A 14520-nucleotide genomic window follows, 5' to 3' on the forward strand; every position below is an offset into this window, starting at 1 on the left:
TAAAGGTGCATGTTATATATACATAGGTATAATAATCCCGTGTACGATGCACACAAACAGGCGAGTGTGCATTATATATGGCAAAATACGGTCTACTTGTGCCTTGCTTTAAAAAAATACGTCTCCACGTATAAATGGCTGCTCTCACAATCAGACAGGGTGAGAAGACTGTCACTTACATGACAGAGGATTGACGCTGGGTCTCATGACAGAGGATTCACAGCTGGCTCTGTCCGTGCGTCTGTGCAGCTATTGTCCAGCGCACGTCACGTGCAGGGATGTGTCCCCGCAGAGACGGGAGAACCTCTGGGAGGCACAGCCGTTCTCTGAGGCCACTGAGTGTCACTTATCTGCTGCGCATTTTCGACGCTCGTCGTGGCAGAGCCAGCGTACTCTGCGTATCAGTCCCCAGCGATGGCTTTAGTTATGTTTTCCTCTTAGTTACCTCCGGGAGCTCATGGGATGTTTCTGAGCAACCCAGAGCAGCTAATGTGGCTTCCGAAGTCCTTCTGTACATGTGAAAATGATGCTCCCCTGTAAATATGGTGGTGACTGCAATTTCTGGAGAGATTGTTTGTGGACCTGGAATGGACTCAGCTTGGATTCCTCTCATCCACTGTATTCTACTCGCCAAAGCGGAACTCATTTATTTTCTGAAGGTTGAGTCTTCGCCTCAGAGCACTCCTTTGATTGACATGCAGCTCTGTCCTGACCAGCCCTTTACATCGGAAACCCAACTGACCAGTAGTTCTCAGTTAGAAAAAGCGGTGGGTTGGTGGCGGGAAGCGCGCAGTGCTTGGGAACGTTTGCGGTGGGTGTGTGAGGACTGAGGAGGAGGCCCTGCGTTTGCACCGTCTCATCGCTTCCTGGCTGGGCCCCAGTTCCAGCTCCCCGAGGCCCGGGTCCTACTGCACCGGGTTGTTGGGACCGTTTACCTTTCTTTAGGCTTTAAAACTTCATGGTTTCTGTCTCTTGCGTAGAAATGCAAGTTTTGTTAGATTACCTGTAAGGTTTTGATATCCACTTAACTTATTCTAGGAAATGATGATAATTTTGTGACAGCAGATGAAAATAGAGAATGCTCGTAGAAACCTCAATAAGCTGCTGTTTTTATGAACAAGCCTTTTAAAAGGATGGTTTGGAAAGCTTTTATTATAATGTGGAAAATAATTCATCTCATAATATTAACTAAAAATGCCCAAAGGACTCCGGATGCAAAATTGCATATGTACTAAAATTACAACTTTGTAAAACAAGACACCTAAAAATAACAATTGGGAAGAATGATGCTAGAATAAAACAATGACCATATTACTTAGTGGGGATAATGGTCAGTTTCTTCTTTCTCACCTCCTTACACATCCATCATGGGGTTGGTTACCTTCATAGTGGGGGAAGGAATTTCAACATGCTTTTAATTGTAACACTTGGTCCCTGCAAATAACGACCGCTTGTGTTTCATACATCCACTGCGACCGTGTTTCTCACTAGCAATGACCTCGATAGTCTTTGAAAGGCTGTGGAAATTGATTGCTTTTTAGGGATCTTCATTTGCAGGGTGGTTAAATCTATATGCATTTTCTGGTATCGAAGCGATTGTAATTAGACTGATTCAGTACAGAAGCAGTTGCTTCTTTTGAACTTACAATGACTGCCTTTACTGGTCTTGTTTTTTATTTTCACCGTAGTCAATATGCAGGTGCTAAGTGGCCCCCTGTATATTGCAGGCAGCAGCTTAAATGCCATTTACAGATACTACAACGAAGTGGGGAAGAAGCCCAGGATGAAGTGGAGCACGATCGACAGGTGGCCCACACATCCCCTCCTCATTCAGGTGAGCCCGCTGCCACCCGCCCGCAGCCCCTGCCCCCAGCTGCGGGTGTGGGGCAGGTTGCTACCCCGGCCTCTGAGCCTCACCTTTTTCTCTTGCTTAAGGTGTATGCTGGGGATTTAAAAAAAGGGGAGGGGGGTTAGAGTCTTGATTTATTATAACAAGAGAGAGTAAATCGAAAGACTAAAGGTTAGACTCTTTTCTTTCCTTCAGGTTGATACTGTTAGTCACAAACCATAGCAGAGTCACAGTTTGAGTGCTGGGCTTCCCAGTGACCAGGAGAACGTCAAAGGTCATGCAGGGTGTTTCCGCTAACATGCATTCATAGACTGAATGACAGACAGATACATCCTCTCTGTTCTAAATCCTTTAAAGTGTCAGAAGTTTTTAAAACTTGAAGGTAATATATCTACATGTTCTGAGACATGAAAATAAATTTAACATTTCCGTTGAGAAAGTTTCATATATTAGAAGAAATTTCAAAATTCTTCTACACAATTATATTTATATTTATGGATGCTTGATATTAGGAGAATCTGTGAAAACTACAATTCTAAAGCCAATGGCTTTTTAAAAAGATTTTATTTATTTATTTTTAGAGAGAGGGGGAGGGAAGGATAAAGAGAGGGCGAGAAACACTGATGTGAGAGAGAAACATTGATCGGTTGCCTCTTACACATGCCCCCACGGGGGACCAGGCCCACAACCTGGGCATGTGCCCTGACGGGGAATTGAACCAGCAACCTTTCGCTTTGCGGGAAGATGCTCAACCAGCTGGACCACACTGGTCAGGGCAGCAATGGCTTTGTTTTTGTTTTTAATTTTATTTTTCAGTTGCAGCTTACATTTAACATTATCTGTATTAGTTTCAGGTGTACAGCATAGTGGTTAGACACTCACACACTTGACCAAGTGGTCACCCCAGTATTTCAAGAACCCACTGGGACCATGCGTAGTTATTACAATAATGTTGATATAGTCCTGTGCTGCGCTTTACATCCCTGGGGCTGTTTCGTGACCACCAGTTTGCATTGTTAACCCCTCCCCCTTTCCTCAGTCCCTCTGGCAACCATCCGTCTGTTCTGCTGTATCTGTGAGTCAGTTTCTGTGTTGTTCATTTATTTTGTTCTTTAGACTCCACATATAAGTGAAAGCATAAGATATTCATCTTTCTCTGCCTGACCTAGTTCAGTTAGCATGATACCCCCTAGGTCCATCCATGAGGTCACACATGGTGAGATAGCTTTAATTAGCTTTTATTATAACCTTTTCTCCCTTTGAATAAGAGTGCTATTGCTAACTGCCCTAAATCACACCAGTAGAGTGCTTTTCTGTTGGTGGAAGTTTCCGCCTTAAGTTGAGACACGAGAAACAGTAGGCGGTTCAGATATCATCCAGTTTCTGTTTCATTCCTGGGACATTCTCTGCGGAAATACCAGCTTAACACTTTTTAAGAGCCTGGAGTCACCTAAAATCTGTAACCACTAGATGGCGCTAGACATCGTTAAAAGCCGCCAGCTCTCCCTGAGCAGGCAGTTTTCTTGGGTGTGTAGGTGATGTCAAGGGTTAACCCTTAGGTTGATTTCCAGTTTTAAGTAAGAAGTGAAAAGTAGGCGCCTTCCTTTAGGGGTGCGTGTGGTTTGGGTCCAGGTGCCCCCCCACCCCCCACTCGTTTGTTGGGGGACTGGGCCCAGTCAGCAGCACCCGGAGCCCCAGCCTGCCGGCTCTGTCGCTCTTGGGCTGGAGTGGAAGCGAGGGGTGTTTCAGGTCAGCGCTGACATGTGGTAGCCCGGGACTGCGGGTCTGCGCAGCATCTGCCTGCCCCGATCCAGTGAGTAATTAGATCTGCATTAAAATTCAGCCATTTGAAAAGGGGGGAAGCAGAAAGATGGAAAGGTCTCTTAACTGAGGAAGTCTCCGTTCATAAAATGAAAGGGAATTTTAGAGGCATTTATCTGCCCTCCTGGACGGTGTGATTGAAGGCTCTGAGAGCTGCCTGCCTCTTTCCTTCTGCTGAGGGATTGCGTGCGGAAAATGCTGCAGATGGGTTTTAGGTGATGTCAGTCGCACTTGGACTTGCCCACGGCACCTCGGTTTCGACGGCGGCTTGGGGTCTGTTGTGAGGCATAACAAACTGTGTTTGCACTGGCAAGTTTGCAAGATGAGAAAAGGAAAAATACAAAAATTTCTTGGAAACAAAATTTTATACATAGATTTTCTTAATCTTATGTAGATTACATGAGGTGATTTGATATCTAGCAGAAATAAAGAGAAAAAAAAAGCCTAAACCCTAAACTGAACTAAAACTAAAAATATGATTAAAAACCAGAACTGTGATTTGAGAGAGAGAGGGAAAGAGAGTGAGAGAGAGACATTAGTTTGTCGTTCCTTTTATTGACGCATCCACTGGTTGGTGCCTGCATGTGCCCTGACCGGGGATTGAACCAGCAACCTTGGTGTATTGGGAAGATACTCTAACCAACTGAGCTACCCGGCCAGGGCTAAACTGTAAATATTTTAAATCAACATTCCTATTTATTATAGGCGGTAGTTACTTGGAATAGTCATTTTCCTGCTGTTACCTAGCTGCTGGAACAGTTGGAGTAAATGGGTGTCCCGGGCTCCTGTGTGAACTTTGCAGCAGGCCTCCGTATCTGGGCCTTTATCCGAAATAGCCCTTTCTGAGCATCCTTAGTTCCCAAACACTGCAAAGACTACCAGAAACTACTGTTCGTGCCTCATCCTACCACATCCTATAAGTAAATTAGAGATTTTGAAAAGGGATGAGTTCTCTAGGCACCATTTTGTGCCTTAGGGCATTTACCGAATTTTGAGGGTTCTGGAAAGATTAATACTATCTCAATGTTTATTGTGGAATGATTTTCTCATCCTAAATTGATAGAAATCCAAATATCAACAAGTATAAATTTACATGGTTCTGGTAAATTGTCCTTTATAATGATGTTTTTTCTTTATAATGTTTTAAAAACCTTTTTATCTGGAAACAATTTCAAACATGCAGATAAGTTACAAGACTAAGATTAGTACAAGGAACTTTCATCTACTTTTTACCTAGATTCACATATTTTTAATAACATTTATTTCTGTGTATGGATATGTGTCTATATGTATATACACACATAACTTTTTCCCAAACCTTTTGAGATAAGTTAAACACACACACACACACACACACCACCCTTTACATCTAAGTAGCAAGGATATATTTTCCCATAACCATGATACAATATTCAACTTCAGTAAATTTAACATTGATTACTTTGTCTAATCTATGTTTACATTCGAATTTTGTCAATTGGCCCCGTAATATTCTCTGTAGCACTTGCTTTAGACGTGAAATGACAAAGAATGATTAAAGTGTAAGATGAAAGAAGGCCTCTTCAGAGCTGGTATTTCAGCACCTATTGATGTGAATCGGAAAGTGCCAACTAGACGGAGGGAATGAACCGGTCTGGTCGGCAGAGGGTTGGGGGAGGGGGCGGGGCCTGCGTTCCAGCCCAGGTTCCGCACATGTGACTGAGTCAGCCCCCAGGTCAGCGCATCCTTCCCCCCTCACCCCCCCACCCCCGGAATTTAATGGGAGTTTTACAACCTCTCATCTGTTGTTAGGAAGACTGACTCAGGGAGGATACGGGGCTCAGAAGGAAAAGGTCATAAAAATAGATAATATTTTCTCGTCCCTTTACTATTTCTGTCTAATGTATTTTAATGCAATGTGCCTGAAAGCCAAACCAAGGAGATTTAGAAAGACCCTGTAAGCTGTTTTTCTGCTAACCGAGCAAATGCGAGGTCTTAAAACAACTTCTCCTTCCCATCTGTGTTTCCTTCCCATCTGGAAGTGTGCCCCGCTCCTCCCGAGGGGCCGCAGGTCCAGAGCCTTCATTCTCCGTGAGCCATTAGCGAGCCTCAGAAGTTTCCCATCAAATTCCCCAGGCCCCTGGAACGGTGATGAGCCATCTTGATGACGAACCAAAATGAGAGAGACTGTACCATTGGCGATTTTTTAAAAAGAGAGCTCTGATTTTTGAGGGTTGCTCTGACGTTTCTGGCATGGCTTTCCTTTTTTAAACGCTGTCCTTTCCCCCCACCCCTCTCGTCCCACTTGCCCTCGGCCCTCCCCCGTCGGTGTTTCTGCAGTGCTTCGCAGACCACATTCAGAAGGAGCTGGACCGTTTCCCGCTGGAGAAGAGGAGCGAGGTGGTCATTCTCTTCTCCGCTCACTCACTGCCCATGTCTGTAAGTAGGAACATTGTGTGGGGTGACCTCGTGGGCAAGGACTTCTAAATGTGCATCGTGTGCCCAGCTTCCACAACGTCCCGAATTCTGGAACCTCTGACTTAATGTGGTGCTCGTTCTTAACTCGGCTTGCTGCTTCAAACCTCATAATAGCTCATTCAAGTGACAATATTTATAATTTTTTTGCACAGGATGGAGAAAAATCAGGTTTACAGTTCATGTAGAAAATAACATATATGTTATATATTACATATAGTAAGTAATACAAGAATAAACTCATAAGTATAAACCTAATTTTGCCCCACCCCGTGTAAAAGGATAATGCCTTGAAGACACACGCACAAGAGAGGGTTTTTAGCGAGCGGAACAGCGGAGAGGAGGCCGCTCTCGCCGGCCCGTTTCAGCAGGCTGCACCGTAGGCCCTCCAGACCTACGCTCTCAGCCTCATTTTTTTGTCCTCAAGACCTGGCAGGGGCTCTCTGAATTCCGCCAGGAGATCAGGGTTTCACCTGGCCAAGGCGAAGGCCCACACTGTGGCCAGCGAACACAGAGTGCGCGAGAGCCAGAGCGACCCTGCAAGTGTCGTGCTGTGTGGGGTAGCGAGGTGCTGGGAGCAAGCAGCCGGCTTCGTGCGCTCAGACCTGGCATCGTGTTCTACGGACACTGCTGTCGAAGCTGGAGAGGGGGAGGGTTTCACTTTCTCAGGTGTTGTTAAGGCTTTAACTCCACAGTTAATGGAGTTGATGGGCGAGTCTGGGCCACGCTACCACTCGGCCTTGACTGCCACCTGGTGGTCACCAGGGTCGAGCCCTTTGCAGCTTTTCCACCCACACCTCCCAGGGAGAAGTTGCCGTGTCAGCAGTATGTGGCCCTGGAGATAAATTCCTCTCTGCTGGACGCCTGCCGGTGGTATTTGAACAGGCTCCTACTCTCTCTCTCTGGCATTATGCAAATCCTCTTCACATGTCCATCTTCCTTCTCCACCCTCATCCTATTTATAACTGTCCTGCGTGTGATGGGGCCGTGTCTGAAGTGCCAGAAGGGAAGCTCTTGAACTGGGAAAGGAGGAAACACATTTTCATGCATGAACGTTTCCAGGTGCTGCCTCCGCTCCTCTCCCCCTCGGCCTCGCTCCCCTTTTCTTCCCTCTGGGTCTGAGCATGCTGCGTCCAGGTTTTTCGCTGCCCTGGGGTTCTGTGTGGGACTGAGGAATGCCGTCAAGTTGGGGGGGGGGGGTAGGGAGGGGTGGGGAGTCTCAGAGCGCATTCGGAATCTGTGCTGGATTTGGTTTGGCAGCGAGGAAAGTGAGTTCACACAGGAGCGCCACAGTGACCATCCACGGTCACTCCCTGGCAGAAGCGGCCGCTGCAGGCGCCACACCGCCTCCCCAGCGTCCTGTGACCCACGGGCCTGCAAAGAGTGGGTAATTGCATTTACTCACCTCTGTTCACTTAGAAACACAACAACTATATGTACGAGACTTGTAAACACATCTCCTTCACACCGACAGCCCACACGGAGGCTCTCTGTCCCACGCAGGAGGTTTTTTGGGCAATAAAACCAAAATCTATATTTAGAATATGTGTGCGTCTCATAAGACAAAATTTTAAAGCTCATTTTTCAAGTAGCCTCTTGGGCATTCCGAATGAATAACCTGACCCAAGGAGGGAGGCTAGAGCGCCCACCCTGCTGGCAGGTGAAAGCAGGAAGCCCGTGTGTCTCCGCTGCAGGTGGTCAACCGAGGGGACCCCTACCCTCAGGAGGTGGGCGCCACCGTCCACAGAGTCATGGAGAAGCTGGCGTACTCCAACCCCTACCGACTGGTGTGGCAGTCCAAGGTAGGTGGCTGCCACGTGTCCCTAGGCAGTCCGTTCTTTCGAAGGTGTCTGTTTTTGAAATTAACTCTACAACGGTGGGATTTGGCTGTTGCAAATAGGGTGTTGTGTACCCTGATTGCTCGCCAGGGGCAGGAAGAACTCCGCCGGCAAGTAAGAGGGAAGGGAAATCAAGTGACTAGCAGAGTTCCGTTGACTTAAAATGTTATTTGTAGTTGCAGTGACAGTAATTGTTAACCTATAGTCCGCCAGCTCCTAGAAGGATTCAGGCTTCAGTGTGGAGATACACAGCCCCTGAAAGCAGATGTGCAGCGTGGCCCTTGCCCTTAGGGAGGGGCGTGTGCCAGACACAGCGGGAGAGGTGGGGCCCTTACACTCACCCTCCTTCTCCTAGGTTGGCCCGATCCCCTGGCTGGGCCCTCAGACAGACGAGACCATCAAGGGGCTTTGTGAGAGGGGGCGGAAGAACATCCTCTTGGTCCCGATCGCGTTCACCAGCGACCACATCGAGACACTGTATGAACTGGACATCGAGTACTCTCAGGTGCTCGCCAGCGAGGTAAATGCTGCCGTCTGCCTTCTTAATCCCACTGGGGCTTGGTTTAAAGGGGAACTTTCTTGACTGGAATCTCATTGTATCATTCGGAAACATTGTTTGGGGTGTGTGTGTGTGTGTGCGTGTGCATGTGCGTGCATGTACTGTGTCCTCCTGGGTCTGAGTACTGCTCGTCTGAGTGATAAATCCAGACCCATCAGGCAGATCCGCATCAGCAGTGGGGAAGAGCTTTGGTGCCTCTGAAATCAGGTGGCCTGCTGTGGCCACGTTAGTGCACTTAGTTTGAGCATTGTACTATTCGAAAGTAATAAAAACTACATTTCTTTAGGAACAAATCATTGAATTCACTGATCTGGAGGAAAAAACTTGATTGTTCCGTAATTTCTTCACTTAATAGTGTCCTTTGGGGGTCTGAGGCACGTGGGAGTTGTCATTTAGGAAAAGAGCGTGGAATCGCCCTGGCTGGTGGGGCTCGGTGGATTGGGTGCCAACCCCCTGCAAACCAAGGGGTGGCTGTTCCATTCCCATTCCCATTCCCAGTCAGGGCACACGCCTGAGTTGCAGGCCGGGTCCCCAGTGGGGGACGCCCAAGAGGCAACCACACATTGATGTTTCTTTCCTTCCTTTTCTCCCTCCCCTCCCCTCTGTCTAAAAATAAATAAAATCTTAAAAAAAAAAAAAAACCCAACAACATGGAATCCACACCCGAGCCATGTGTGCTGTAATTATCTTGACCATCTTTCTTATGCACTTAACCGTATTTTGCCATGTATAATGCACACCCACATTTTTGGCCCAAACTTTCAGGAAAAAAATCTTTCCTTTTAATTTTTTAATTCAATTTATTTATTTATTTATATTTAGAAACAAAACCAATTGTTGTATTCCAGGGTATTATTTTGCATGTGGATATCATTATTGCTTTCTAGAGTTATACTTTTAATGCATAAGCATAAATAAAAGAATTGAAAACATTTATATAGATGTAGAATTAGCACTACCTATGTATAACATGCATCCTTATTTTTCCCTCAAAAACTTGAACAAAAAAGTGTGCATTATACACAGCAAAATACAGGTCAAAATACAGCCGTTTGCTCCTGTGTTATTATCAGTGTGATTATTAAAATAACAAATACTGACTTCTGGTCAAGATGGAGGCAAAGCTAAATGCAACTTGCCTCCTTGCACAACCACAGCAAAAATTACAACTAAACTACGGAACAACTGTCACCCAGAATTGTCAGAAAACTGAGCTGTATGGAAGTCTGAGAACCAAGGAATTAAACAAGTTGTTCATTGAGACGGGTAGGAGGGGCAGAGAGGCGAAATGATAAATACCATCCTAGGAGTCTTGTTCTGTAAGACGGATGTGGATTGTCGTTCAGAGTGGAGAGAAACTGGCTCACTCGTCTCCCGGCTGCTGGGGGCCAGCTCTGCACCCGAGCCCAGTGTATTTCTGGGGGGGTTGTGGAAGTGTTGGGACCTGAGAGTCCTTCCCCCCTCATCTTCCACCAGAACTCCTGTCCCTGGTCACCCACATGTGATTGATGGGGGGCTGGCCTCGAAGGACTCTTCGCCCTGTCTGGGACTGGGCGGCAGGCGCAGGGCAGGGCGGAGAGTGGGTCGGCCGAGACTTTCCCCAGCACCCAAGCCGCTGGGCTTTGTGCACGTGCTGGTCACCAGTCCAGCACTGGTGAAGGCAGTGGGTGCCTCGACGACTCGTCAGTAGTTCTGGTAAAGACCTCATGGGAAAGCTGTGATGGGCTAACGTGAGGTTGCAGGGCTGTCTCTGGATTTCATTTAACGATGCCTTCTGTACCCCACCGTGACCGAGGCTAGTAGTGAGCTTGCTAAAAAGACTTAAGTGCGAATACGGTTCATAGCGGTGTGTTTGGAAAAGAAGTTTTGTTTGTATTGAATGGTAACTCACATCATTCATATTACTAAACTGAGGTCATTCCTTGGATTATTAGCAACTAATACATTAGTCCGTGTGGAGAATAAAGAAAGTCATCAACCTGCAGTTCAGCTCATTGTTTTGATGGGAGAATATCTGTGTTTAAAACAACTAACTTTCTTTAAAAAGTAGTTTGGATGTTTTTTTCAAATAGAAATAACTTTACTGCTTTTTATAGTAAAAATAAGAAAGAGCTTAGGTAGCTGAGGGAAGTGACCTAACAGAGAGTAGAACTCACTTAGAATCTCACCCCTCAGGCATAATATGCAAATACTTTGGTTAATATAAGACCTTTTCTCCTGTAAACATGTTTGTATTTTAATTGAAGTGGCATTCTTCTACATATTTAACGAAAATCATATTTTATTCATATATTTTGTAACCTTTTTTTCCCCCTTAAAAATGTAGTATGGGCTCCGATCAACACATGTAATTAGATTTATGTAATTATTTTAACAAATCCTTAATTGGCATACATTAAAGATGGTTCTGATTTTTCACTGTCATAAGCTGCTCTGCAATAAACCTCATTTCCTTTTTGCTTTTCCCATTGTTTTCTGAGGGTAAATCCCTGCGCATGGAATTTAAACGCTGACATATTTCACCAGCTCGCCCTGCAGGGGCGCATCTGGGAATTCTCCCGTCGGCATTGGCGGGGAAACCGTCCGGGGCCGGCCCCTCGCTGTCGCTGACTTGTCCCTGAAGCTTCAGCGTGCGGTCTCTCTTTGGGAACTCGGTGTTCGCTGAATCTCAGCATTCCCCCTGCTGTCAGTGCCCACATGAAAGATAGCGCCCCTGAAAAGCCCTCTGCATTTTGGAAAGGGAAAGAGAAGATTCCAGCTGCCTGAGTAAATAATAATGAGATATTTCTCACTTATTTGGGGGAGAAGTAACTAGATATTTTTGGAGAGGAGAGCAGGAATGGTAGTGCAATGATCATCAGATTTTTATTTTAGGTGTCTTAATGTAAGAGTATATTTAAAATCCCAAACTCTGAATTATCCAGTGTAGGTTCATGACACATTAAATTAATTTACTTCTTTTGACACTTGGCATCCAAACAGGTTTAAAAATTTACGTAAAGCAACATTCTGCTTAGGTAGTTTATAAAGGCGTGCATGCAAGGTAGTATAAAAAAGAATGATGAGCAGATTTAAATTACACTGGAATTCTATCCAGTACAACCTCAAGAATGGTTTGGAAACAAAGTACCTGTGGGAAGGCGATGGGGTAGGGAAGATGGGCATTGAAGAGCAATTTCATGATAACAGAGGTGCAAATCAGCATATGGCTTGGTCCCGTGAATATTTTTCATTTCTGAGCAATCTGGGAACTCTTTTGAAGAAAGACTTCACAGTGTGTGTGTGTGTGTGTTTTGTAGCAGTTAGTTTCTTTAAAAAAAAAAACAAAAGGAAAAATAAAATGTGTCTGTGTTTTTCCCCCTTTTTCTTATTCGATTCAGTGTGGAGTCGAAAACATCAGAAGAGCAGAGTCTCTTAATGGAAATCCATTGTTCTCTAAGGTATCTGGAGCGCCGCAACCACTTTAGTAGAACATGTCGGGGAGTAATCCTCTGAGAAACTCGTGCAGAATATTGGTTTTCTCACATATCAGAACATTTTGAGTTCCAATTAATTACAAAAATAAGATCGAATTCCTTAGACTCGCACTCTTTTTTTCCTTGAGACAACCCCAATTTTCTGATTTCTACCCACCTATCATCGCGTTGGGTTTAAAATCCGCCTTTCAGAGAAAAACGAGGTCTTGCAGGTGGGGTAAGAGGATTTCATGCTCTAAAGTCTGTATTTTAAGTTTTCTCCAAGCTGAGGATTCTTGGGAAAGAAAGATATTACAGAATTTGGTTCAAAGGGTGGGTACCTCAGATGAAAAGAAACGAATGCCAGGCTGTGGTGACGATCAGGACAGACGGGAGGAGGAAGTGCGTGGCTGGGGGGGAGGCAGGCAGGCTTTCTGTTCTGATGCATCTGTGCTTCCTGCCGCCCGCCCCCCAGGCCCTGGCTGACCTGGTGCACTCGCACATCCAGTCGAACGAGCTGTGCTCCAAGCAGCTGACTCTGAGCTGCCCGCTCTGTGTGAACCCCGTCTGCAGGGAGACGAAGTCCTTCTTCGCCAGCCAGCAGCTGTGACGCTGCCCGAGGACCCGCGGGGTGAGGCAGACGCCGACCTCCAGATCCCTCCAGCGCAGAGGATGTGGACACAGACGTGTTTATAGATCAGGGACGCGAGTTACGTTAGTACACGCACAGCCTCTGGGCACACATCATGTGGTTTCTTGAGGCTCGGACTCTCTGAAATCCTTACTGAGAGTGTTCTATTTTTATATGACAATAGAGTAAGCACTTATATTTCTCTCTCATTGGATAAAATTACTCATTTGGGATGGCCAATAGGCTATTTTAAAAATGAGCTTTAAAAATTTGTCTTACGAGATGCACAGCTATTTTAAATATAGATTTTGGTTTTATTGCCCAAAAAACCTCCTTCGAGGGGACAGAGCCCCCTGTGGGCTGTCAGTGTGAAGCAGATCTGTTTACAAGGCTGGTGCATATAGCCGTCGGGTTTTTAAGTGAATATAGTTGAGGAAATGCAGTGTAACTTGAAGAAGAAATGTTGCCCGCCCTTTGCCAGGCCCGTGGGTCACAGGACGCTGGGGAGGTGTCGTGGTGCCTGCAGCGGCCACTTCGGCCAGTGAGTGACCGTGAATGGTCACTGTGGTGCTCCTGTGTGAACTCACTTTCCTCACCGCCAAACCAAGTCCCGGGCAGATCCCAAACATGCCCTGGGACTCCCCAGGCACGCAAGGCAAATACACGTGTCAAAATCCAGTGTTTGTCATACATCCCTGGGTAGGAGTCTGTGAGCCGCAGGGAAGGGGCTCCCGCTGCTTCCTGTCTCCAAGGCCAGGGGTGCCGGGGCGCCGATGACAGGGTCCATCCACTGTTAAAGCTCCTGCCGGGGCCCTGTGCACCTTTCCCTCCAGGGTCTTCTTTACATGGTTGACTGTCTCCTTTCAGCATGTTTGTTTGTTTGAACAATTATTTTATGAAGTCAGCTATGCTTTGTAACCTTGAAATCTTTTTTAATTTATAATTTTTTATTACAAAAATTGTGTAACATGTGGATAGGAAATTTGGAAAACAAGGAAAAGAAAAATAACCGCTCTGTAATGCAACAACTATTCATCATATTGTCTTTCATGTCATTCTCTTCCTGTGGATATTTCAAAGGCCATTGTAACCTTGAATTTGAGTGGAGAGTTCTAAAAATATAGAAATCATGTAGGATCAGAGTCTAACCTTCTATACTTGGATTTAAGTGGATTGAAAAAATCTCTGATGGACTCATAATGAATTTGTAATGATTACTTTGTCCTTTCTCATTGTCCTAAAACTTTGTTCTTCAAAAGAGCATTTCTTTGATTTTTTAAAAGTCCTGTTCATAAAGTGGAAGTATTAGAGAAGTCACAGATCTTCTATATTCAGGATTTGCTGCACTAATAAATATTATGACATCAGTAAGGTCTTAACGGTTTGATTCATGCTCTCTGTTAAATCAAAACTAATCCAAAGTAGTTAATAATCAAAATTACTGAATGGGGATTTTCTTTGTAAAACAAGAAAAGAAACATGCTGTGTACTTCAGTCAATAGTTTGTTTATGCTTATGATAATGGCTCTGGAATTTGAGTAGCGTCTTCATTTTTTTTTCAAATTGGTTTTGCTATTCACAGATGGTCTTTCCAGAGAAAGGTACAAGGCATAGGTGGTTCTTCAGAATTTTCCTCATCTGTTTCCATCAACCCTTGGGGATTAGGTTCAGGGCAGACCGAGTGACTGCCACATGAACTGAATTCTCTGCGTTAGTGGCCTGGTGCTGAAGACCGGTCAGACTTGGGGCCTCCCTGCCTCCCTCCAGAAATACCCTGAGGGCCTACCGCACTTCGATTGCTGTGGAGTCAAGTATATATGTACTGTTAAGAAGATGTTGCAGAAAACTCCAATTCAAGAGCTCTTACTAGGGTATCTGAAGCCCCTCGTTTTGCAAAGGAAGCTTCCAAATTC

The 14520-nt window shown here is 45.5% G+C and overlaps 1 protein-coding gene across 2 annotated transcripts in view; it reads left to right on the forward strand.

Moving 5' to 3' along the window:
* The window catches only part of FECH (ferrochelatase), a 30493-nt gene extending 16519 nt beyond the window's left edge, over positions 1-13974 (forward strand). Inside the window, exons 5-10 of one of the 2 annotated variants that reach the window (XM_036010173.1) lie at positions 1728-1834; positions 5990-6088; positions 7819-7926; positions 8318-8482; positions 11902-11961; positions 12452-13974. In XM_036010173.1, the coding sequence (XP_035866066.1) occupies positions 1728-1834; positions 5990-6088; positions 7819-7926; positions 8318-8482; positions 11902-11961; positions 12452-12586 (674 nt within the window). In that variant the 3' untranslated portion in view covers positions 12587-13974. The remainder of the gene's footprint in view (positions 1-1727; positions 1835-5989; positions 6089-7818; positions 7927-8317; positions 8483-11901; positions 11962-12451) is intronic. The other variant, XM_028524141.2, reaches the window with a different exon arrangement.
* The last annotated feature ends 546 nt before the right edge of the window (positions 13975-14520 follow it).

This window comes from Phyllostomus discolor, chromosome 9 (genome assembly GCF_004126475.2).
Source record: "Phyllostomus discolor isolate MPI-MPIP mPhyDis1 chromosome 9, mPhyDis1.pri.v3, whole genome shotgun sequence".
In the NCBI taxonomy this organism is placed as follows: Eukaryota; Metazoa; Chordata; class Mammalia; order Chiroptera; family Phyllostomidae; genus Phyllostomus; species Phyllostomus discolor.